The following is a 24239-nucleotide window of genomic DNA, read 5'->3' as shown; positions in this document are numbered from 1 at the left end:
TTCCCTACCACCCATGCCAGACCGGCTGCACACTCCTACCACTGCTACCTGCCTAATGACCATGTTAAAACCTAAATGGACTCTTAACTATCTGCCACTATTAATATTACCACTATTAATTATCAATACTCTCATTATTCTGACCATCACTGCATGACTTTATTAAGTTATACGCCATGATTATTATATTATTATTAAGAATATGTTGCACACCTGAGCAGTACAACAGTCTTGGTGGTTTTGTGATTTTTATCAGTGCATAGTAGTACATAGTATAGTTTATACATAGTTCTGACCAGAGGAGGATGGGTCCCCCTTCTGAGTCTTGGTTCCTCCAGCTCTAAGGGAGTTTTTCCTAACCAATGTCCCCTTTGGCTGCTCACTGGGGGTCTTAGATTTCCATGCCTTCTTATATTGTTGATTTCTTGTCTTTTTACAAATTACTGATTGTGTAAAGCTGCTTTCTGACAACACCAGTTGTGAAAAAAAGCACTATACAAATACATTTGATTTGATTTGATTTGATGGTTATGCTGAAGATACCAATAGAAGATGGGTAAATTGTGGTAATGAAAGGATTCACATGATAAAGAACAATATTCAAATAAGCAACCAATGATTGATCGGTATCAAGAAGCCCAAAGCGTGCCAAGAAAACATCCCAACCACCACAGCACCACCCCCACCAACCTGGACTGCTGAAACATGGCAGGCAGGGTCCATGGGTTCATGCTGCTTTATCATTTATCTTTCCAGGCCATGTTCTACCAGTCTTCAACCGTGCAGTATTGGTGAGTCTGTGGTCACTGCAGCTTCAGCTTTCTATTCTTGGCTGACGGACATAGACGGACATGGTCTTCTGTTGTCGTAGCCCAGCCACCTTAAGGTTCGATGTATGTGCATTTTGAGGTGCTTTTCTGCTTACCACAGCCGTACAGTGTGTGGGGTAAGTGACTTGTGATTGTCAATTGTCCTCACCCAGTAAATGGTTGGATATATACTGACATAACTTAAACCAAAACAGCAACTTGTGATGTATGATTCTAAATGCTTTGTACATGAGAATTGACTAACATTTACTTCTATTAAATGCAACTGAACTATAACAAAATCTATTGCATTTCATTTAAACCCAACTCTAAGCCTAAGACTAGTTATACTCTTAACCTCAAGCCTAAACCTAGACCTAATTTAAATTTTCGAGATTCTGCTTCAACAGATCAGTGGACTATCAAAAGAAAGTGTTATTCTTCCACTTGTCCATCTCATATCCTCTTTAATTCTGTCCCCACATATACACACAAAGAAATTATTGGGTTTTGAGTTTACTCTTGCAGTTGTACCTTGAAAGCCCCAAAATCATAAATCAGGGGTTGCCAAATTGAGTGTGTGTATGCCTATTGAGAAGGGTGTGTGTATGTGTTTGGAGAATTAATGAGAACATCTGTGTGCAAGCCTGATGGTGTCAGCAAGCGGCGGCATAGCAAATGCCGTCCCATCAACAGACGGTGAGCTTTCGCTGAAAGGTGGGCCTGCAGCACAGCAGGGCGGAGGCTATGCATCATTAACAAAGAATGATAAGTGAATTGGCAGTATTCAAGAACACCAAAACCTGTTCTCCACTTTCTCTTAGCATATAGGTTGTAGTCTGAAATAACACTCCGTGTCATGTCTGGACCATAGCCCAGGAGATCAGCATGCTGCTGTTGTAGGTAAGGCATCAGCCCTTAGCAGAAAACTCACTCTGTATTTGGAAGTCCAATGCTGGAGATATTGTAAGATATGCAATGCTTGCTGCCTCAATTCAGGAGGCTTGAAGAAAAAAAAAAAAAAAAAGCAATGTGGTGGAACAAGGCTACCCCCTACTGGAACATTACCCTTCCTCTCACACTCTTTTTGGAGTCATAAAGAAATTATAACGGTTTTAAAGCCCTGTCTTTAATTAATATGTGTCAAAAACAGGGAATATAAAAACACAGTCATTGACAACAATAGATTAAAAGGTATACTTTAACAGATAGATGTACAATTCTGGATTACTGAAGGACAAAGTAGATACATTTCCTCTCTCAGGCACATCTATTACTGGCAACCAACTGCTGAGGTTTGCTTAAGCAGAGAAATCATTAACACTGTCCAAGACTGGAGCTGGACACCTCTGGCATTATGAATTTCAACAACATACAGGTCATTAATAACGAGTGTTTCGGTTCATGGACAAGATGGAGGTTGTTCAGTCATTTTCCTCCACCATGCACCCTCATACAGAGGCTGTGTAATTCTTTTCTGAGATGGGGTCACAGTTCGTCTATTGCACAGAAGCAATCACCAGTGGCAAACACAAAAAGTGGACAGTGACCGCTACAAACCTGCCACAGTCTCTTACCTCCCTTCACAAACACTTAACAGGCTTAACAGGCATGAGTTACTCTGGAAGATGGAGCAGAACGGAACGGTCAGGGCTGTTTGTCCTCTCTGCTGTCCGTGCTTGGCCATACAACAGAGATGTGGTATGACTTCAGCTCCTCCTCTGACACAAAATCAGGCGCTTGGGTCATGATGTCGTGACCTCTGAGAGTCTTAGGAAAGGCGATGACGTCCCTAATGCTGTGAGCGCCCACAATGGTGGATACCAGGCGGTCCAGCCCTGGAGGAGAAGCAATAAGCTAAATGTTAATGAAATTAATTAATATTTGATTCAGAAATCTTGACAATGCTTTTACTATTTAAGATAACACATACACACACACTTTTTTTTTAAGCTTAAAAATGTTTAAATGTACCAGCAAAAAAAAAAATGGAACATCGTTTTGGGTTAGATGCTTTACTAAGGGCATGCTCCTAAGCTCAAATGCACACGAGGACAATCTCACTCAAGTACTCGAACAGTCACAGTCCTGCCAAGTAATCTCAGTCGGACAATCAATTTTCGCCCGGAGCATGACCAGTGCCGGCTGATATGAGGAGATAACTTTAGAAAGTCTTTCAGCCACTGCAGCCCTGCTATGACCTTATTTTTTTCAGACTGATGGATCTGCAGCGTTTGAGGGTAGCAGGTGTCACAGTCTGAACTTACCTAATGCAATCCCACCATGTGGAGGAGCTCCAGAGTCCAGTGCTTGCAACAAGTGCGAGAGGAGAGAAGGGTCTTCCTGTAAGCACAAAGTACAGCGATCAGTACAAGGGTCATAAAACAGAAAAATGAACAAACTCTACTAGGGATGGGCGTGGTTAGAGATGGCGTATCAGTATTTATAAGTATTGGTAACAGGCCAATATCAACAGAACATTCTGCACTCGTATCAAATCAATTGTAACAAATCTAGACTGAAACAGTGCACACTCATGTGAGGTCATGTTACACACACACACACACACACACACACACACACACACACACACACACACACACACACACACACACACACGGCCCAACTGGACTACTACTTAAAATAAATGGGACAAATGAACACATCATACTTATTTTTAATACGTTAATAATTTTACAAATCTTTTGCAGTGAATAACTACCTGAGGTCTAGAACCTATGGACATCACCAAATGCTAAGTTTCCTCCTTTAAGATGCTCTGACATGCCTTTACTGCTGCTTGTTTGTGGATCTTTCTGCGTTCAGTTTTGTCTTCAGTAAGTGAAAAGCTGCAGTCGGGTTGATTTGGCAATTTAAGAATATTACATTTTTGGAGCAATTTTCAATCAGTATTATTTCTAACAGTAATCCAGTTCCCTTTAAGGCCATACATACCTATAACAACACCCCCACCATGTTTAAAAACATGATGTCATGTGCTTCGGATCCTGACCTCTTTTGTTTTTATCTTCCCTTCAGTTCCCCAGTTTGGTTTCATTGGTCCAAACAATCTCGTTCAAGAACTGTAAGGGATTTTTTTTTTTATGAAAGTCTAATCTATCCTTTCTGTTCTTCTTTGTTTATTGTGGATTTGCAGTTTTAATAAATTATTTATTTTTCATGAAGACACATTTTGTCTCCGTTCAAATACTGTAGGAGATCAATGGAGATGTAGGAGATCAATGGAGGAGATCTATTTGTTTAAAAAAATTCAGATATGCAAATACCAAAACTTGCCATATGACAAAAATAAAATTGCATTACATTTCAATTGTCTTTTACACAGCACAAACCTGCATTCCCACTTTAAAGAAAACAAAACAGTCTACAGTACCTAAAATAGCTTTGCCGTGTGGGAACAAAATCTCAAGGTACTGTGTAGGCACGTATAAAAGCACTAAGCTTCCTTTTGCCCAGCTCTCGGCAAGTAAACCACTGTTTAAGCATTAAATATAGCCTAGCGGGTTACCACAGCGACGGAGCTGCGAACTGATTGAGGGGAGTGGGAGTGTTAAGTGAGAGAAGCACTCACGATGAAGTACTAGAAAACACTGCTCTAGGAAACCATGAGGCCAGCGAACAACCATAAGGTATTTTTTACAGCCAGAATGCATTTATTAACTTATGTTTTTCTATTGTGAATACTTTACTTTGAGGATGTTCTTTAGGACGTGGAGCTGCTGGTCTGAATTGTGGATTCGGATGGAGCCTCCACCGATCTCGCAGCCGTTCAGCACCAGGTCGTAGTGTTGGCCACGGACCTGAGGAAGGAGACGGGGATTAAATAGAAGAGGTGGCATTGATGTAATTTGAAAAGATAGCGACGAAGGTTTTGACTCGCCTCAGGCAGAAATTGGTAACGGCATTGACCACTGCAAAATGGTGTCAGGCACACACACAGAAAGCACCAGCAAAAGGCTGCTGTGTTTTTTTTCTATCTCCCCCTCGAGGAATGTGATGATACGAGTCAGAGTTTCAGATTTATGGAAAAACTGTACTCACTCTGGAGTATCTCCTGGTTGCAGGACCACACCACAATAATGATGAGGGGGTTGATTGAGATGTGGATGGAGAGGTATCAGTGTACTGACCTTGCTGGGCTGAACATAGAGAAGATGTGCATCCTCAGGGACAGGGGCGGTGAAAGGGTGGTGGGCGGACTCCAGCTGCCCAGGGTCATCCTCTTTGGGTAGGAAGAGTGGGAAGTCCACTACCCACAGGAAGTGAAAGACTGAAGGGTCACGCACAGGCACACCATGACCCTCCAGCAGGTCAGCACACTGGAGTCTCAGCTTCCCCAGGAGTGGGAGCTGTAAAGGCAGGAAAAAGCAAGGCGTCAATGCCACATTGCATAGCAATGTTTACAGACTAAGCTGGCAGTTTATGTTGTGTTCCTACCTTGTACACTTACTGGAAACCTAGCAAACCTGCACAATTCGTCATACCCCCTTACTCTGTCCCTTAATGGAAAGGCACAACCACTGGACAACTTCTGACCAAATGTTATTTGGGTGGTGGACCACTCTTAGCACAGTTGTAACACCACCATGATAGTGGCATGGAAGTTCAGCTGGTACAATACAGCAGCATTGCTGGGATAGGTAATTGTTAAAGGTCAGGAGCATCAGACTGTATAAAGCAAAACTTAACTGCATAAAAATACCATGAGGGAAAAAAAAAAAAAAAAACTGAGAATGTGACTCTTCAGCTAGCTAACCGCACACTGCACCAAGAGGACAGCAGCATATCCTGATAAGACTTGGAAGATGCTTTATAGTGCTATAGTGTGGTGTTACAACCCACACTATAATATGCATAGTGGTTGCAGTGCTGTAAACACACCAATAAAATGAGAGCATTTTTTCCACAAGCCCACCATAAAAGAAAAATCAGCATGGTTCAGTCTGAGGCAAAACAACAGGGTTGTAAAACCACATCTGAGCATTTTTGGTTAACCAAAGCCACATACAACAAACAACAGCTAACACCACATAACTTAAAACCTAAGTAAGATAACAAAACAAAAACCTAATAAGTGGAGTACAGGGGCAAAACAAATACCTTAGTACAGAATATTGTATTTGTACCATCTTGTAGCATTGTATGTACCATCTAATGCATATGCTTATAGAATGAGTGAATACCAAATACTGCAAATTAGTGATCATAACACCACTTTAAAGCTTAGACAGTTTTTACTTGTTCCAATGGTCCTTAAAATGAACATGACACTACAACCCTACACACTGGGGTATAATTGCTTTAAATAAAGAATAGTGCACGAATGAGTGAACATGGTTTAGTTTCAGCAATGTCATTTTAACAGGCGGCGCCAGAAGAAATATTACACTACAACGTGAGCAATGGTCTCAAAAGGAGGTCAGTGTAATTGGCTTCCTAGTACTGAGGTACGAAAAAAACAAGATTATTACTTAATGGCTGTGGGATGTTGCATCACAGCATGTAAAACGCCTTGATAATGAATGTGTCAGGACTATTTTTTAGCCACTATACTCATGGGAGAACAAAAAAAGTGAGGACAGTCATACAACACCCCCAAGACCAAAACCTGAAAATGTTAAGTGGTACAACTTTAGCTTGAAGCAAAAGATTTTGGGAAACTCCTTGTCCTTCTCTTGTGGATTTTAGTTTGCACAGTGGCATTGTAATTCCTTCCACAGACTCCAATCACAGAGGCTGCCACTGATCCCTAGCCATCGCCACAGATCTGTGCTTTGTGACTAAACAGTCCGCTCACCCGGCGCCAAGCACGCCATCTGCACCGGCTCGGAGCTAGAGAAAAGCGCTTTCAAAAGAAAGCGATTGGATCATGTCAGCGTTCACCTTCTATCAGATTTCTGCTGCTTTAGTCATCAATCATTCAGGGGACGATGCACCTAAGCTGCTGAACTAACTGAAATAATAGGCAGGTAGTTGAGGTCAAGAGGATGTTAAGTATGAATAGGAAGGTTTTTCCATTACTTCAGATTACAGCTCCAGCTGGATCAGACTATATCAATAAGTAGCACATAATGCAGTCTAGTGTTGTTCAAGAAAAGGTAATTCAATATTTCAGTTCGCAAGAACTACCAAAAATGTATGCATGTAATCCCAGAATAAATTAATGATGATTTCCCAGCAGTGAGGGTGATATTCATTCGGACAAAATCAACAATTTAATTTACAGAAATTCAGCCCTAAACCTGCAGTGCTTCACTGTTAAATACAGACACTGATCCATGTACCACTCTCCAGCCCTTCAGCGGACAAACTGCTCCAGTTGGAGCCAATATTTCGCATTTTGACTCTACAGGCCAGAGCACCTGCGGCCATTGTCCTGCATCCCAGTCCTTATGTTTTTGTGCAAAGGTGAACTGCTTGCCACTGTTTCTTACTCTGAGCCATGTCTTTTTAGTTACAACTCTTCCACTACAAGGCTTCTCTAGACTGTTGATGGTTGTACCAGGGTCCCAGTGGTTCTTGCTTGTTCGTTGAGAGTGGTTTTGGACATCTTCGATTACCAATTACCAAGAGAGGTAAGCCTGATGTACTTCCGCACTTCACACACTCAGTTGTGCCTGACACAATGTTCGACCACAAACAATGACAGACATTAAGGTGTGAGTAATACAAATTACTCAATTTAAACAACAAATGAGACAAGTAATGCTAAACAATGAACCAGGCAAGTATGTAAACTGATCTGTGGCTTCCACTGATTCAATAATGCAGAAGAATTAAAATAACCACACATTTTGGAGGAAAAAAACAAAATGTCTCCATAGTACTTGATCTAAATGATCCCAATTCTAATTGGTTAATGGCTACACACAGACTTCATTTAATAAACATTCAAGGCTGAAAAATGGAACAAATAGGTGAAGGCTGAAATACTCAGGGATGTAGGAGAAAGGCTAGTGGCTGAATTTAAAAGCATACAGTGGTGCCTAAAAGTTTGAACCCTTTAGAATTGTCTATATTATAGCTACAACAAGTCCTACAAGTAGATAAGGAGGATCAAAACAAATCTAACTAAACTAAACATTATTAGAACTTGTTGATCAGGCATCAGACTTTGACGGATCCCAGTTCTTTTAATAAGGCACGGCACTCACTCAGACCTGATTGCCATGCCATTCAACAAGAAGAGCTTGTCAGTATGGTCGTGATTAGGACTGGGCCATATAGTAAAAATACTATATCACGTCATTCATCATTTTTCATGCTACACAATATTTATCACAGACTTAATACATAGCAACAGATAACAGATTCTTAAAAATTACTGTTCAGATACTTTCCCATTCTGAACAGTGATTTTTATTCAACATCTGCTGAACTTCATCTAATTAAACCAGTCTTTTTGCAGTTTGTAATGAAACTATAAATAACAAAATTCATCATGATACAATAAAATATTGTCATATTGCCCAGCTTGTGACACATACACTCTTTAGTATGTGGAGTAAATAATAAGTTTTGAAATGATATGAACCTTAAGTGACATTAAAATAGCATTTAGCATTCGATTGCAGCAGCTGTATGACATGTTTCTCTGAGCACTAATGACGCTAAATGAGAGTATGTTACTATGTCAGTATGAGGAGTGTGTGTGGTCTTGTTCAGGCAGTACGCACCATCCGTTCCTGAGTTCCAGCGGCGATGAGCAGCAGGTCTCCGGCGTTGCCTTGAGTCGTCCGCAGCAGCTGCTGTCTGGCCATGTCAGGCATCAGCCGGCTGAGAGGAGACTTCAACGAGCCGTCTGCCCTTACCAGCATGCTGCTCACCTCCTACGCAGCACGGGACAAAGACAGAGCAGCTTTCAGCCACTGTAGCCAGCAGGCCATACTTAATCATAGAAAACCAGGGCAACTGCATCTACACACAAAGTATCATACAACTTTACATCTCCAGTCCTGGAAACCTATTGCCCTGCAGAGTTTTAACTATTTCCAGCCACAACATGCTTGATCGAACTTATTAGCTAATTACTGAATAATCAAGATCCTTGAGTTGGATGCCCAAGTGCGTTAGGGAAAGGAATAGCTAAAACTCGTCCCCAAGATTTGTCATTCAAATCATCTCAGGCCAAGGTGGGCAATATGATAATTGTTACTGAGATCAATTGACTTTGACTTGACAATTTTTTTTATGTGATGAAACCCACTGCTATTTAATTTAAATGTGGTAAATTAAAATATTAACTACATTTAATTAATTAAGTGTTTTTATGAGGGTGGAAATATAAAAATGCTAAGTGTATTATATAGTGTATTATACTGTATGATAAGTATTTTGTGCCAATTAAAGCAGTAATGAATATGTTTCTCCATTCTCTGTTAGTCAGAAGACTTGGGAAACAGCGAGCGTGGGTGGGCAAAACTTTTTAACTGACATTAAGTGCGTGTAATTAAAATTGCTCAAGTTAAATGACTAATGAGACAAATAATGTTAAACGATAAACCAGGCAACAAATAAAAAAATGACTAATTAGATTAACAGTGGCATGCAATGAGCAAAGGTATGTTAAGGGAAAAAAGGAGGGCAGAATTTAATTAAAAGAACACCTCTGCGACTGCTAATTGTTCATGTTTTAAACTCGTGTTGCGGCTAGTGGTATGGGGAACATTTCACTGGCAGAAAGATAAATGAATGAAATACCAGAAGATTCTGAAAGCAAACATCACACAAACTGTTAAAGAATCACAATGACCCTAAATACATCTTAAATTCCACAATGGAGCTCTTTAAGAGATGCAAGCTGAACTTTAGAGTTTACTCAGATGGTACAAGAAAGAAATAATATATAAGTAATATAAATATAAAAGTGAGTGGCAATTCTGCAGACAGAAATGTCTTTTTAATATATAAGAATGGTTTGAGTGGACAAAGGCTAGAGTAACTCAATCACCAAGGCATCTCATAATGCACAGCATGTCACACCTAAAGACACACAGGCTACTACAGTAAAATACCACATCAGGTTCTGAGAGTCTGTCAGCCAAGAACAGAAAGCTGAGGCTGCAGTGAGACCTAAAAAAAAAAAAAAAATCTAGTCTGGCCTGATTTTTTTTTGCTGAGGCACACAGATGGTATGGCCAGAATATGACGCCAGCAGCTTGAATGGACCAAACCTGCCTTGTGCAAGCTGTTGGAGTAAGTGTAATGGAGTGGGGAATGTCTTCTTGTTCAGCTGCAAACATTATAAAGTGAGCATGAAACACTGTCTTTTTTTTTTTTTTTTTTTTAACTGTTTTTGGGGGTGAGAAACAGAGAATGTGTCACTGCACTTTGTGAACAGCGCATTTGATAAGTCGACATAAAGCTCAGAAATGAAATGAGACAGCACATCATTGTGTGACTCACTTCAGACAGAAATGCCAGCGGCACCAAGTGAAGAAGATGAAACAGACACTCGAGTCGTTCTGTGTCAAATTACTGGGGCTCAAAGCCACCCATCTCAGATTTTGGAGCGGCGGCGTAAGAAGGTATCAAAGATGCACTTAGGATTTCTGCGTTTAGGGTGTTAAAGCTATATTACCTTCGTTGTGGAAGTCTGATTAGGTATTTAAGAGATTCACTTTCGCCCCCAAGACAAAAAAGCACTTCCAAAACATTGCACTGGAAATGTAGAGATAAGCTGGAAACAGCCAATACTGTCCACTGCCAACTTAGCTTACTGGTCTATTGAACAAAGTTTCTTTACTTGCGCCACTAAGGTTCTTAATAAGCAAATAAAGGTGTTAAAGAAGCTTTGAGGTACTAGTGACATAACTGAGACCTGAATTAAAATTTGGATCGTAAACCATGGCTATGAAATCATTCAGAGTCTTGTTTTGCTCCTTGGGTGCAGAGGTGGCTGCCCATCGCTCTGGGTGTGTGCTCTCACTACCCTAATCACTAGTGCGTTCACTGCCACAAATAGCAGTGGCAGCAAAAGTGTTCTTAATCTGAACCTTGATCATAAACTTAATCAACCATGGTCTGCAAAGCATTCGTCACACGATCGGGAGGCGGACATGTTGGTCCAAAATTTACATCCTTCTTATTAGAGGTCCCTGAGTGTGATGTGTGATGGTCCGCTTTGATGTCATTTAAATATTTGGGTATGTTTAATTGTTTAATTGTTCCTTTGTTTTGTCCAATATCTGTGACAAATGGTGACAGAACCTCCTCTTTATACCTGAATGATCCTGCATTCAGTTGCTGACATAAATAAATAAAGAGGCAAATACTGGATTCTTTAAGATACCTTCCAATTAACTATAAGTGGTAATGACAGCTAACCTAACAGCCAAAAAAACAGCCTAAGAAACATTTATCAGGATGATCGTTCACTGAGACATCTCCTTAAATGTTCCCGTAATACTGAAAACAGGAACACTTGCTAATCTCTTGAGACTCTATGTACAGGCCAGCATGCCGGTCCTTCACGTGTTTGGTTAGACTTGCTGCATTAGCACCCTTAATCCCTATTCGGACCGGGATTAGTTCTACACGAGGAAGTAAAGTAATTTTACCGCAGGGTATCTGCAATGTTAATGACTGATTTGTACAGGAAATCTCCGTATAAATGACAGAGAGGGTAAAGTACTTTTTCTGAGAGGGTAGGAGACTAAACTCCTATTTTGTGCACCACACTGAGTATGAACCAGAGAAGGAAAAAGAAAGACTTGTCTAAGGAGATTAAAAAGAAATTTAAAGATGTTAGGCCAGGTGATGCAAATTTCAATGCTTTATGAATACTCCACAAACTTTGTTCCAACAGTCAGCAGCCATGTTCTCCTTTAATAGGCTGCATATTAGGTCGGGTTGCTAGGCATTTGCTATAGTATCACAGATGGTTGTTATAGTGTCTTGGGTGGTTGTCAAGTGGTTGCTGTGGTGTTACTAGAGTTTTTATAACATTGCGATGCAAGAAGGGTGCCAAAACTTTTTTTTTCTGCATTAATCTGTTGCTACATAGAAACTATGTGTCTGATCAAAAAGCTGTATACAAGCCTGAATTGAACAATCAGTTGAAGCGGTGGCAAAAAAGTTACCATAATAAGTGATGCCCACAAAGCAGGATATAAGAAGATAGCAAGGCATTTTGAGGTAGTAATCAATCACTTCCCCAACAGTTCAGTACAGTGGCGGATCAATCATGCTTTACTTAAGGTCCACAAAAAGGCTCTATCATCCTTTATTCAAATAATATACTACCCCATAGGGAAAAAAACACATAGCTAACATCATGTATGCTATTTCAGGCGAGATTTGTTACTGGATTGCATAGTTCTTTAATAATTGTTGATAACTGACAATTACTAATCAATATTGCCTAACCAGATCAGGTTCATTGACTCTTGTTTTAACAATGGTGTTACAGCCTGGTTGGAGAACCTTGGTCTTCCATGTGTGAGGGGTTGGTGTTCTTATTCATGTTATTCATTTGCACGAGTTAAAAAGAATGCAAATGAATGTACTAATTTGTGGCCATGCATCACTACTTTCTTGTTATCATCAGCTATAAACAATTTAATAGTAGTTACAGTTTCCCATTTATCAGCAAATCTTACATCAACCAGCAATAGATGGTGCACCATTGCACCTGACGTGCAACTGTTATATTAGATTTAAAACTAAACAATGCATGAGTTAATTCTACAGGAGCAGACTTTGCACTATATATTCCCTTAACATCTCCAACGTGAAACCCACTGGCCTTGCCCCCCCCCCCCCCCCCCCCCGTCACCACCATCTGCATAATTACAATCTCATTACCGACAGATAATTACAAAAGGAGCAACCATTATCACCCATTAATTAATTATTCAACAAAACAGGCCAAATCACCACGGACTACAAATTACTACGGCACGTTTGTCATTTGTGTGTGTGCATAATGGAGACGCAGAACCGCTGTAAATTTATCATTCCTTTTCTAAACGCGAGAGAAGAGCCTCCACTAAGGGCTGAAACTCAGTCTTGTAGTGTGGTCTACCCTTGCCTGGGGGTAAGTACGCCGTATGCTGTGCTTGGCGCTTTTACCGCGCTATCATCCTGCCTTATGGATTACCTTTCAGATAAATATTTCATGAGAGCTGTCTGTATCCCTGCCGCTGTGTGCATTCTAAGTGCTGGTGATGCCCCTGTAACAGAGAGGAAGAGGGATGGAGAGAGAGAAATGGAAAGAGAAGGGGAGATAGAGATGGGAGATAGAAATAAGGAAGATGGAGATGGAGGGACAGATAAAGGGAAAAGAACAGGAACCTACCTGGTTGAACTGAGTCTTGGCCGTTTGCTTTAGTAACTCCACGTCCTTACCCTTCAAGTGTTTCTGAAAATGCAAACAGCACATGCAAATCAGCTTCAACCAAAGCTCCTGTGTTTACTCTCATGTGTCACTTCCAAAACTTAGATTCATAGCAGTTTGTCAATATTTGCGTGCTGCCTAAGAGAATGCATTTACATTAGCATCTTATCTTAACATTACAGACGTCCTTGGAAGCATACAGACATACGCAAAAGTCTGTGCACCCTTGGCCAAGTGATCCATTTTGTCATTGTAGTAAACATAGCCTCTGCCGCTAATATAAATATAAAACAACATTTTCAGAAAATAATAATGCACAGTTACTCGGTCTTTCACAACATTAAAAATTAAAATGACTGGTGTAGCCTTTGCAACGGTTTGGACACATTCAGTGACCACAGTTAGTAGCTTCCTTTTGCAGAAATCATAGCCTTTACTAACGTTTTGCAGCAACTAAAAGTCTCTGTTCTTGTAGTTGCAACTTTCCCACTTTCTACTTTGCAAAAGGTCTGTAGTTCTCAGATATTCAGAGACATACAGTGGGGGAAAAAAGTATTTAGTCAGTCACCAATTGTGCAAGTTCTCCCACTTAAAAAGATGAGAGAGGCCTGTAATTGACATGTCCTTTATTAAGTACTAATTATGTAAAGCTGCTTTTTGTGACGACAACAGTTGTAAAAAGCGCTATACAAATAAATTTGACTTGACTTGACTTGACATCATAGGTAGACCTCAACTATGAGAGACAAAATGAGAAAAGAAATTCTGAAAATCACATTGTCTGATTTTTAAAGAATTTATTTGCAAATAATGGTGGAAAATAAGTATTTGGTCAATAACAAAAGTTCATCTCAATACTTTGGTATATTTCCTTTGTTGGCAATGACAGAGGTCAAACGTTTTCTGTAAGTCTTCACAAGGTTGGCACACATCGTTGCTGGTATGTTGGTCCATTCCTCCATGCAGATCTCCTCTAGAGCAGTGATGTTTTGGGGCTGTCTGCAAGCAACACAGACTTTCAACTCCCTCCAAAGGTTTTCTATGGGGTTGAGATCTGGAGACTGGCTAGGCCACTCCAGGACCTTGAAATGCTTTATACGAAGCCACTCCTTTGTTGCACTGGCAGTGTGCTTGGGATCATTGTCATGCTGAAAGACCCAGTCATGTTTAATCTTCAATGCCCTTGCTGATGGAAAGAGGGTTTGCACTCAAAATCTCACAATACATGGCCCCATTCATTCTTTCATGTACACAGACCAGTCGTCCTAGTCCCTTTGCAGAGAAACAGCCCCAAAGCATGATGTTGCCACCCCCATGCTTCACAGTTGGTATGGTGTTCTTTGGATGCAACTCAGCATTCACTCTCCTCCAAACACAACGAGTTGTGTTTGTACCAAACAGTTCTACTTTGGTTTCATCTGACCATAAGACATTCTCCCATTACTCTTCCGGAACATCCAAATGCTCTCTAGCAAACTTCAGACGCGCCCGGATATGTACTGGCTTAAGCAGGGGAACACATCTGGCACTGCAAGATCTGAGTCCCTGGCGGCATATTGTGTTACTGACGGTAGCCTTTGTAACGTTGGTCCCAGCTTTCTGCAGGTCATTCACTAGGTCCCCCCGTGTGGTTCTGGGATTTTTGCTCACCGTTCTTGTGATCATTTTGACCCCATGGGCTGAGATCTTGTGTGGAGCCTCTGATCGAGGGAGATTAGCAGTGGTCTTGTAGGTCTTCCATTTTCTGATTATTGCTCCCACAGCAGATTTCTTTACACCAAGCTGCTTGCCTATTGCAGATTCAGTTTTCCCAGCCTGGTGCAGGTCTACAATTTTGTTTCTGGTGTCCTTCGACAGCTCTTCACCATAGTGGAGTTTGGAGTGTGACTGTTTGAGGTTGTGGGCAGGTGTCTTAAAGAAGAAGTTACAGGTCTGTGACAGCCAGAAATCTTGCTTGTTTGTAGGTGACCAAATACTTATTTTCCACCATTATTTGCAAATAAATTCTTTAAAAATCAGACAATGTGATTTTCAGATTTTTTTTCTCATTTTGTCTCTCATAGTTGAGGTCTACCTATGATGTCAATTACCTCTCTCATTTTTTTAAGTGGGAGAACTTGCATAATTGATGACTGACTAAATACTTTTTTTCCTCACTGTATATGCCCTGTTCTGTTTAGCTTCAGCATTTTAAACCAGGAGTTTGACATTTGCATCAAGGAATCCATTCTTCCACAGCTGGCAAAATGCACTCCATACACTGTGGCCTTAGAGTTCTATTTTGACCTAATCAGTCCATCTTGACAGCCACAGGTCCCCTGGACACCATAATGTGTTTTATATTTAATTAGCTACAGGCAATAAACTACTTCTCAATAAATAAAAGATTACAGCACAAATGTGCATGTGACACATCTATGTTATAGGCTAAAATAAGCATTGTCAGGGTATGTGCAAGTATCAAAAAAATCAAATTAAAGCATTTTAAATTCTTTGTATGCCATAATCGTCTATTATTTATATCAAGCTGCACAAATCTACGTTAAAAAACCTTATTCGTGTACACTCAATTGGTAACAGCAAACATTTAATTTACTGTCATATACATGGAAATTGTAACTACAAACATGTTTTTTGTGAAATATTGCTGTTGTGGGTTTCCCCTTTAGTGACTAATGGCTAATAGTGCTAAGTGGAGAATGTTCAGCAGGCTTTATAATGACTTGCAGATGCCCTGTCAAATTACAAACTAATCACCAAGCTGATTCATGGAGAAGGTACATTTGAATCATTTAATTTTTGTTAACCGAGTAGTCATGACAGCCAGAGATACAGCTGGGGGAAAAATCAGAAGGTTTCAGCATGAGATGACTCAGCTTTTGAGAAGAAAGAGTGAGAGCAAAGGTCTCATCTTCTACTTACGGCTCCTTCTGGAACACAGATGGCCTGGACACAGTCGCCTGGCTGGACAATGGCTTCCCTGATGAACTCAATCTGTGTGTCCTGGAATGCCTCAGTGACGTCCACCAGCTACACATACAGAAACGAGAGCACCCCGTCAGGTGACCAACTCATACAAAAACGGGAATTCCAACCAGTTTAAGAATCAGAAACAATAAACATTCTAAATAGAACACCACATTTCAGCATTAGCATCATTGTACTGGCCTCCTATGTCTTAAGATTTACAACTATCCTCAGAGTTTAGGAATGATGACAGGTCAAGCAGTTCAGCAGTGTAACCAGCATCTTAGTACCAATGAAAAATAAAAAGGAAAATGCTGTGGAAAAAAATAATGCTTACCTTCTGTTGCTATATCTAAACCAACTTCTGTTTTACTCCTTGCTGCACCCCATTTGCACTAGTCAGTGGTTACACCACTAAAACAGCCTTCCACTGATTTAATAATTACTTAACTTTTACTTTTAAAATGCATTTAAAAACATTGAACAAGCTATCATTTGTTGTCTATATAAGTTAGTATTTCTTCCACTTGAAGAGCTCACTGACAGAAAAGTACATTTACCTTCATTCCAAATCGAGTGTCAGGTTTGTCAACACCGTAATTCCTCATGGCCTCTTCGTAGGTCATACAGGGGAAGGGGATGCTGAGCGGCTCTTTGTCTTCAGGCCAGGAGTACTGCAGCAAGCCCTCAATCAAAGCCCTGATTCCAGCCTGCTCCACGAAGGACATCTCAATGTCCACCTGTGTGGGCAGACATGGCCTCATTAAAGAGGCAGACGAGCCTGACCGAGGTCTAGGCTCTTCTGCTTTTTCTTATTCTGACTGAGCTTCCTGAGAAGCCTATTAGCAGGGCAAGCGGCATGTGTGGGTGGCAGAGAGAGACACATCATTAAAAGCAAACTCGACATTCATCAGCATCCAGGTCAAACTGCACTCCGTCACACGCTTGCAAGCGGCTGATCTCACTCTTTGTCACGTCCTTACCTGTGTGAATTCAGGCTGTCTGTCGGGTTTGGAGCCTTCGTCTCTGTAGCAGCGTGCCAGCTGAAAGTACCTGAAATTACAGAAATCAACAAGCAGCACTGTGTGTGTGTGACCCACTTCAGATAAAAGTGTTGACGGTTGTTTAACTATGACAAGAAACGTGAAGTTTTTCAAGTTATAAACCTACTGAAGCAGGTTTATTCTTACCGATCTAGACCTGCCACCATCAGAAGCTGTTTGAACTGCTGTGGGCTCTGCGGGAGACAGTAAAATTTCCCCGCTTCTCCAGTTGGCACCACAAACTCTTTGGCGCCCTGAGAAATGAAGTGTGACAGCTGAATTTAAATATGGCCTAAATGCCTGAAACAGTACAAACTGTCCAATACATATCACGTTCTTTAAAAAAAAGAAGACCTGGGAAGAACATGCATATTTGTTTGAGTGAAAATATAGTGTGAAATAATAAATATCTCCCAGACAAAATGTTATCTATCATCATATTTTAGAATTATATGGGCAGGTGATAGGGCAGAACTGCAAGATTACGATACATTTTCACAACATAGTACTCAAGGTCGACTGATAATCTGAGTAAATATTTTGCCAGAAACTGCCAGAAACCACTGCCACCCTTTAAGGTAGAATGGAAAATGCCAACATAAAGATGGTTATAAGATGACTGGTTTAATCCCACACGGCACACTCATTTGTTGAGAGTAAGATGGCTGCTCATAGGAGAGTCTATTCAAGTGTTCATTACTTATATACAGTAGCATCTCTAAAGACATCAAGTGTCAACCAAAGTGCTGTACAAAACAAATAATCAGAAAAATAAAACATGACATTAAATCAATAAAACAATCTACACATGAATAAAACAAAGACTTCAGGACAAAACACAGATGATAAGACAAGGCAAATCAACAGATTTTAAACAGACTCACATGCCTGGGAGAATACTTTTTTTTTTAATTATACATTAAAAATGTAGACTGTTCCATAATTTCAGGCCGCCTCAGCAAAAGTTTGATTGCCCTTCAATCTCAATTGCAATCATGAGTTGATAAAGCGATGAGAAGATCTTAAAACTGAAATGCAGAAATGCAGCTTGAGCCCTGCAATAAAGCAATTTAAAAACATTCAAACCTAAAAGCATGCACTGTGCCTAACTGGTGGAGGGGAGGGACTAACCAACTGACTGACCAAGACAGAATACTCAAAACACGTAATAATAAAAGCACAAATCATAGTTCCCAAGTCTTGGTCTTATACGACAGTACACTTTTAGGTTTTGCGATAGTTTTACAGGGAAAAAACTACCACTCACTACTGCTTGTTCACATTTACTCATAACATTTAAAGAGGAATCAAAGACAATGCTAAGATTTGTTTATATGGTTTGTTTCAAGGACCAATTTTATTAGCCACAGCTTCAGCACAGTTAAACTTACCAAAAACAATAACTTCTGATTTGTCGTTATTTCACTTAAGAAAATTCTTGAACAATCAACATGTATCTCAGGTCCCCCTCAGAAGGTTTTGTAGAGACCTATAATCATCATGTTTTAGCACAAAAGGCAACTGCATATCATCAGCTTAACAGCGGTAAGAGATTATATATTTCAGAAAGATTGACACAAGAGGAAGCACACGCAGTAAGAATAAAACCGGGTTCTTTATGAAGCCCTGAGGTTCACCACAATTAACTGCTGCTGTAGAAGAGAAGAAATGGCCAATTTAAAAGCGGTCCACTGGATGGCAACATCATGAGCAAAATATGGTCAACCAAAACAACACGGCATGAGGAAAACTGAAAGAAGACTACCTTATATTAGGTTGAATTATTGCATGTTTAAAATTACCTGGAACATTGCCCATAACTACACCGCTGTTTGTTATGGATAAGATACTACCCAAATGTATGTAAAATGTCAATTGTAAGGTGTGAGAGCTACATCATATTGACCAGTAAATGGCCATGTGCTGGACAAATTGGTTATATGTGAAACTGACAAGCCCAAAGTGGTCTAGGAAGACTGAACATACTATTTTTTATTTTTACTGCAACAGGCTTGGATGCACAACAGATCTTACATCCTTGTTTTTGGGAGGTTTACACACAAGTGCATAGAGGATGGTCCCAAATAGGTTAATCAGAGTTACACCTCACAACAACAAAAAAAAAAAAAAAGTACCAATTTTTGACCATGGACCCACAGTCAATGGTGTAGCATTTAAAATGATTGCTAAAAATTCCAGTCCCACCATGACCTGCAGCACTGGGGGCAACGTTCAACAAGGGGGCTAAAATCACCAGCAGTGAGCCAAACCACACACACACAAAAAAAAAAACTAAATCCAAGCCACAGAAAATAAAAAAAGCCTTACTTACTACAGATCTTGCATTAAAAAGAGTGACCCTGGCTGGGATATAATCCATGACTGCTAAGCCAGAAAAAGCATTTGATGATAAAAGTTCAAATTGATAAAGGTTGTCAAAGTGGATTCCTTTACTTTGAGCATGCAATCTTGCTGGGCAGCAAAGAGAGGATGACCAGATGGATGGGACATGTGTCTTAATGGCAGTGTTTGCAGGTATGCAAAGCATACTGCGAGAGCCATGGTGAACATAGCCAGGGCTACAAGCTATCCAGAGACTGATGTGACACAGTGCTTGTAAATCTCAGGAGATGCTCAGCCTTGGTATTAAAATGCAATAGTTCATATTTTGCATAAACAGCTCTCATTTTGCAGTACATGTCAATGATCATGCCCATTATCATGCCAATGTCTAATGATCTACATAACAAAATAACACATATTATTTTACGCAGTGCAAACAAATGAAAATGATATCTTATTTTAGATTTTTCAAATTAGACTTATCTTTGCTTTGATACTGTTTTACAAACCCTAGTCTGGGATGTATTTGTAGTTGTCTAGCATTAATGTATTTATCTGGTTTCTTTCAGCATTCTGCTGGAAGAACAAGAGGAAGAAAAAATCTAAACATAACAAAAAAACACATTTCAAACACTTAAAAGGCATCAAGAGTGCCAATGAGTGTGCATGCGCATGTGGCCCTAACCTTAAATGGACTACATACAACCATACTACAACTATTATTTTCCAGACTGCCTGTGGGTTTCAAGAGGAAAAGAGAAAACTTACCCCTGGAGTCCGTTTGAACAAAGTTGGAGTCTCCACATCCACAAATCCTGAAGCAAATCCATTATTTAATCAACATTCCAAATACACAATTACATAAGACTGGAGAAAGCACATTTAGTTTTGCTCCTACCATGCAAATTGCAGAGGTATTCTCTCATTTTCATCACAAGTCGTGATCGCAATCTCAGATTGTACTGCATTTCAGATGAGCGAAGGTCGAGATACCTATACTGCATCCGGAGAGCCTCAGATTTCTGCCACAAGAATAAACAAAAGAGCTTCAGAAGCATTAGGTGGAGGTCATGTTGTAATGCCATGTCCAAGTTTGTTTCCTCAAAGTTTAAAAAAAAATAAAATAAATAAATATATATATATATATATATATATATATAAATAAATAAAAGAGAATTTCTACAAACAAAAAGGCTACAACTTTATAACAACCCATAGCAACGGAAATCCCCATAACGCATAGCAAAGCACATCACTGCAAACTAATACGAAAAATTTGAATGCTAATTCCACATGAGCATAAAGAGATACAAAGGAAAGCTTTCAGAGTACTGTATAAAATGTTTTTTCTTGTTATATACAAGGACACTGATAACTTTACCTTGACAAAGTCTTTAATCTCAAAAGGCAGCTTCTGACAGGTGTTCAACACTTCCAGGCTCTTAGCACACACTTCAATTTCTCCTGTGGACATTTTCTGAAATTCAAGGCAAATACATACAATACAGGCTCTCAAAGGCTTTCTTGCTTGGCTTGTTTCATTTATGCTAGAGAATGCTAAAAAGAGGTCCCCGTTCTGGGCTGTGCAATTCTGATGAAATTGACAACTGTGATTATTTTTGACAGATACGGAACTTGTAAATATTAATTTCACGTTAGTGCAGATTAGTACAGCTTTAGTGCATAGTATGAGCATTTTCTGCTGGAACTGTGATTTTAGCCAGCATGATCACTAAACCAATATTGTCGGATTTTCCTGGACAGTTCACTTAGTCTTCATGTGTGTAGTCTAAACTGCTTTGTTCTAATGCTTTGTCACTTTACTATATGATATTAATGCCTTACCCTGTATGTAAGCCCACACTTCTTCACTTTCATGGCTTTCATAACTACAGCACTGTCATAATTAACAAGTTTTATAGGCCCAAAAACAAATAATTCACACATATATTTCACATTAGAACTAATAACTGAACAATAAACCTAGGGTTTAAGAGATTAACCCAACACCAAGACATCTGATTTCTCTGTGAGTGGCGAATAATTACTGTGATTACAAAATCACAATTTTTTTTACTGATTTCTTCCTATCCTGCACCCATTAATCCAAAAAATACAGACCTTATTCTCCTGGCCAGCTGGACGAGGCCTGACCCTTCCTTTGACTTTGATGACCGACTCGGTGGACAACCCGGAGAAAACTTTCTTCAGTTCACACACAGACTAAGGAAAGGAGTCATCAGAAAGTGCTTAGAATGAGAGTATCTAGAGACTTTACAGACAACAGTTGAGAAAAGTGATTCATTTGGCAGAAGAAAAGTAAAGGGAAAAAAACTACACTACCTCATCCTGTGGGATTAGAATCTGTACCAATCCACTAAAGTCCCTCAAAATCACAAACCGATCCTGTCTGACTTTTCAAAAGCAGAAAGAGAGAAATTATTAGGATGTTGTGCTACATTTAATTAGTGTCATAAACTAACTTTATCTAAAAGAAACAATTTACTGAAAATTATATGTCATTCTCAAGTCACAAATACTCTGAAGACACCCAAAATACTTGCACATACTGTATGATAAAGCAAAATTCATAGGCTGTTGTAAAAGTTGGTTTTCAGAAGTAAGCGTTTTCCCCTGGCACAAACACTGCATAGTGTGTAAGGATGATATGTGGGTAGAAAAATACAGTTAGATGACTCTGGTTTGGTTGCTGGCTTCTCTTGTTGCCCTCTAGCCATTGTATGGATTACACTAGCAGCTCAGTCATTCCCATTTAAAGAGGATTTCCACAATTTTTCAAAATGTCCTCTTAATTCAGTTGTTGCAATGTAAACAAAGTCATTCAGTGTGTCTTGATGTGGAGCAGTATTTCATCGAGATTTCTTTAAAGTGGTGAAGGAATTAGGGGTCACAATGTGTAGAATACAAATAACCACCCAAAAACACCAGTGCACTTACATGTGTCTTTTGAGTTATGTTTAATGTTGATAATGGTCAAATCTGGGTAAATCTGAATTTACTGCAATTTATCAGAGCACATCCTTCCTTATAATCTCTATGTACCCTCAAAAGTAATAAAATGGCGTCTTTTATTCACTACTATTTTGGGTGCCTTGTCGTGATGTAGCTTTTAGAAATGCAGTAAACACTGGAACTACTAAACTCTGAAATACTGCATTGAGATGTATTATCTGTAAACACTAACCATGTAATTCTAAAAAAGCAGAAAAAGCCCCCTTTAAAGGAGGATTGAACAGATAAACTAAGCCTTTTACGAAAACTCATTAAAGAGATCCCTGGAAATGCGTAAACTAAGACCCACATCAAATCATACTGTATTGTTTATTACTGTTGATTCTGAGACTGCATAGTACTCTACATTTCTTTTTTTATGGATCTCACAGACAGAAATCGGAAGTCAACTGTTGCTTATTCATACATTTATTTCCAAAAAACAAACATTTTTAATAAATAAAAATGCAACAAATCAAACCTCATGTACTGAACCCAGCCGCATAACGTCACATCCTCTCCTATGTGACCGGAGTGCAGTTCACCACAGGTATGACTTCGTGTTGACAAACTGCTTTGACCTACAGAACAGACAATGACATTACCATTACTTGCAGTCTTTTAGGTATCACTAAGGAGTAACCAAGAAAAAGGCTGCAAAAATGTTTAATTTACACAGGTTTACCCAAACATAATCGATCAAAAGCTAATACAACTACACAAGATAATACAGCTAAAGCGTAATGGAACTCTTTCTGGGTGATAGGGCTATTACAGCAGCCTCAAACACAAATTAAAGACACCAGTCATGCTGGCTAACCCATTGCATTGCATAACTGCATTTTGCCAACTACGTTAGCCATCTCTTGTAAAATAACAGAACTGTTTTATGTCCAGTTACCTGAAGTGGAACTGGCAGCTTGTCTGAGGGAGGTCCTGGACCAGGACAAAGGAGGTGAAGAATAAATCTGCTGTGTGGTTACAGGTAAAGCTCTCCTGCTTAGCACATGTGGTCTAAGGTGTGAATGTCGAAAAAGGTGTCGAGCTGCCCTCAGCAGTAGAAATGTACATTTGTGTGTCATTATAGACTTTTATAGATATAGCTAGCTATAACTCAAAGGACAGCACAGAGTATCGTTAGCTAGTGAATTCTACTACTACAATTTACAAGCCTGTAACTGCCCGCCTAACTAACTAACCAGACAAATAGCGAAAGTCTACAAATGAGGAATATATGAATCTATCAGTTGGTCCGAGTCCTTGTCAGCAAAAACTACCGAGCGAGGTCACCTTCCAGTTTCATCTCTTTTAACCACACATTACGTCTTCCGTACATCTTCATAATTCTATTCTATGACATTCCATATCAGAGATTACCAGTCCGCATACTCGAGTATAATACTGAGGTAAATGCACCGAGGCGAGCTAGGCTAGCAACACAAGACACACACATGCAGAAACTTCAATTTCCAACACACTGAACGGGCGCGTTTACCGCGTCATCCTCAGACTTGACTAGTCACACTCAGATCTAATCGCGTGAGTCCTCTTTACCCGAAAATATCCTATTCTGTGATGTAAAAATGCATCTAACGGGACTTTTATATTACTTTTATTACGTATTACGGATTTTCACAGTTTTAAACAAGTAAGTCCTGTTCGCCACCAAATACCTAATTAAGTTTTATATTATTTTTTTACTGGCAT

At 39.7% G+C, this 24239-nt stretch overlaps 1 protein-coding gene across 2 annotated transcripts; it reads right to left on the bottom strand.

Moving 5' to 3' along the window:
- Positions 1-1922: 1922 nt before the first annotated feature.
- On the bottom strand, positions 1923-23998 carry dars2 (aspartyl-tRNA synthetase 2, mitochondrial). Of its 2 annotated transcripts, XM_072688239.1 has the most exons (17): positions 23434-23998; positions 23014-23113; positions 21864-21930; positions 21642-21743; positions 20902-20997; positions 20419-20542; positions 20289-20335; positions 17325-17431; positions 17118-17187; positions 16695-16874; positions 16090-16197; positions 13129-13191; positions 8507-8659; positions 4961-5179; positions 4520-4630; positions 3077-3152; positions 1923-2647 (listed from the first exon to the last, which is right to left on the bottom strand). In XM_072688239.1, the coding sequence occupies exons 1-17, from the start codon at positions 23612-23614 to the stop codon at positions 2457-2459; spliced, it is 1995 nt and encodes a 664-aa protein (XP_072544340.1). In that variant the 5' UTR covers positions 23615-23998; the 3' UTR covers positions 1923-2456. The 2 variants fall into 2 exon arrangements, with proteins under 2 accessions (XP_072544340.1, XP_072544341.1); XM_072688240.1 differs by lacking the exon at positions 21864-21930 and having other exon boundaries at positions 23014-23050; positions 23471-23532.
- Positions 23999-24239: the final 241 nt, after the last annotated feature.

This window comes from Salminus brasiliensis, chromosome 9, assembly GCF_030463535.1.
Source record: "Salminus brasiliensis chromosome 9, fSalBra1.hap2, whole genome shotgun sequence".
In the NCBI taxonomy this organism is placed as follows: Eukaryota; Metazoa; Chordata; class Actinopteri; order Characiformes; family Bryconidae; genus Salminus; species Salminus brasiliensis.
The sequence above is the reverse complement of the archived record's forward strand: the minus strand, read 5'-3'. Positions and strand labels throughout refer to the sequence as shown.

Excerpts from the sequence above, each read along its gene's own strand:
- dars2 (XM_072688239.1), bottom strand. The coding sequence starts at position 23,614 with ATGACACACAAATGTACATTTCTACTGCTGAGGGCAGCTCGACACCTT. Across the intron at positions 20,543-20,901 it reads AGATTAAAGACTTTGTCAAG|AAATCTGAGGCTCTCCGGAT; the intron begins GTAAAGTTATCA and ends TTCTTGTGGCAG. Across the intron at positions 17,188-17,324 it reads ATGGTGGCAGGTCTAGATCG|GTACTTTCAGCTGGCACGCT; the intron begins GTAAGAATAAAC and ends CTGTAATTTCAG.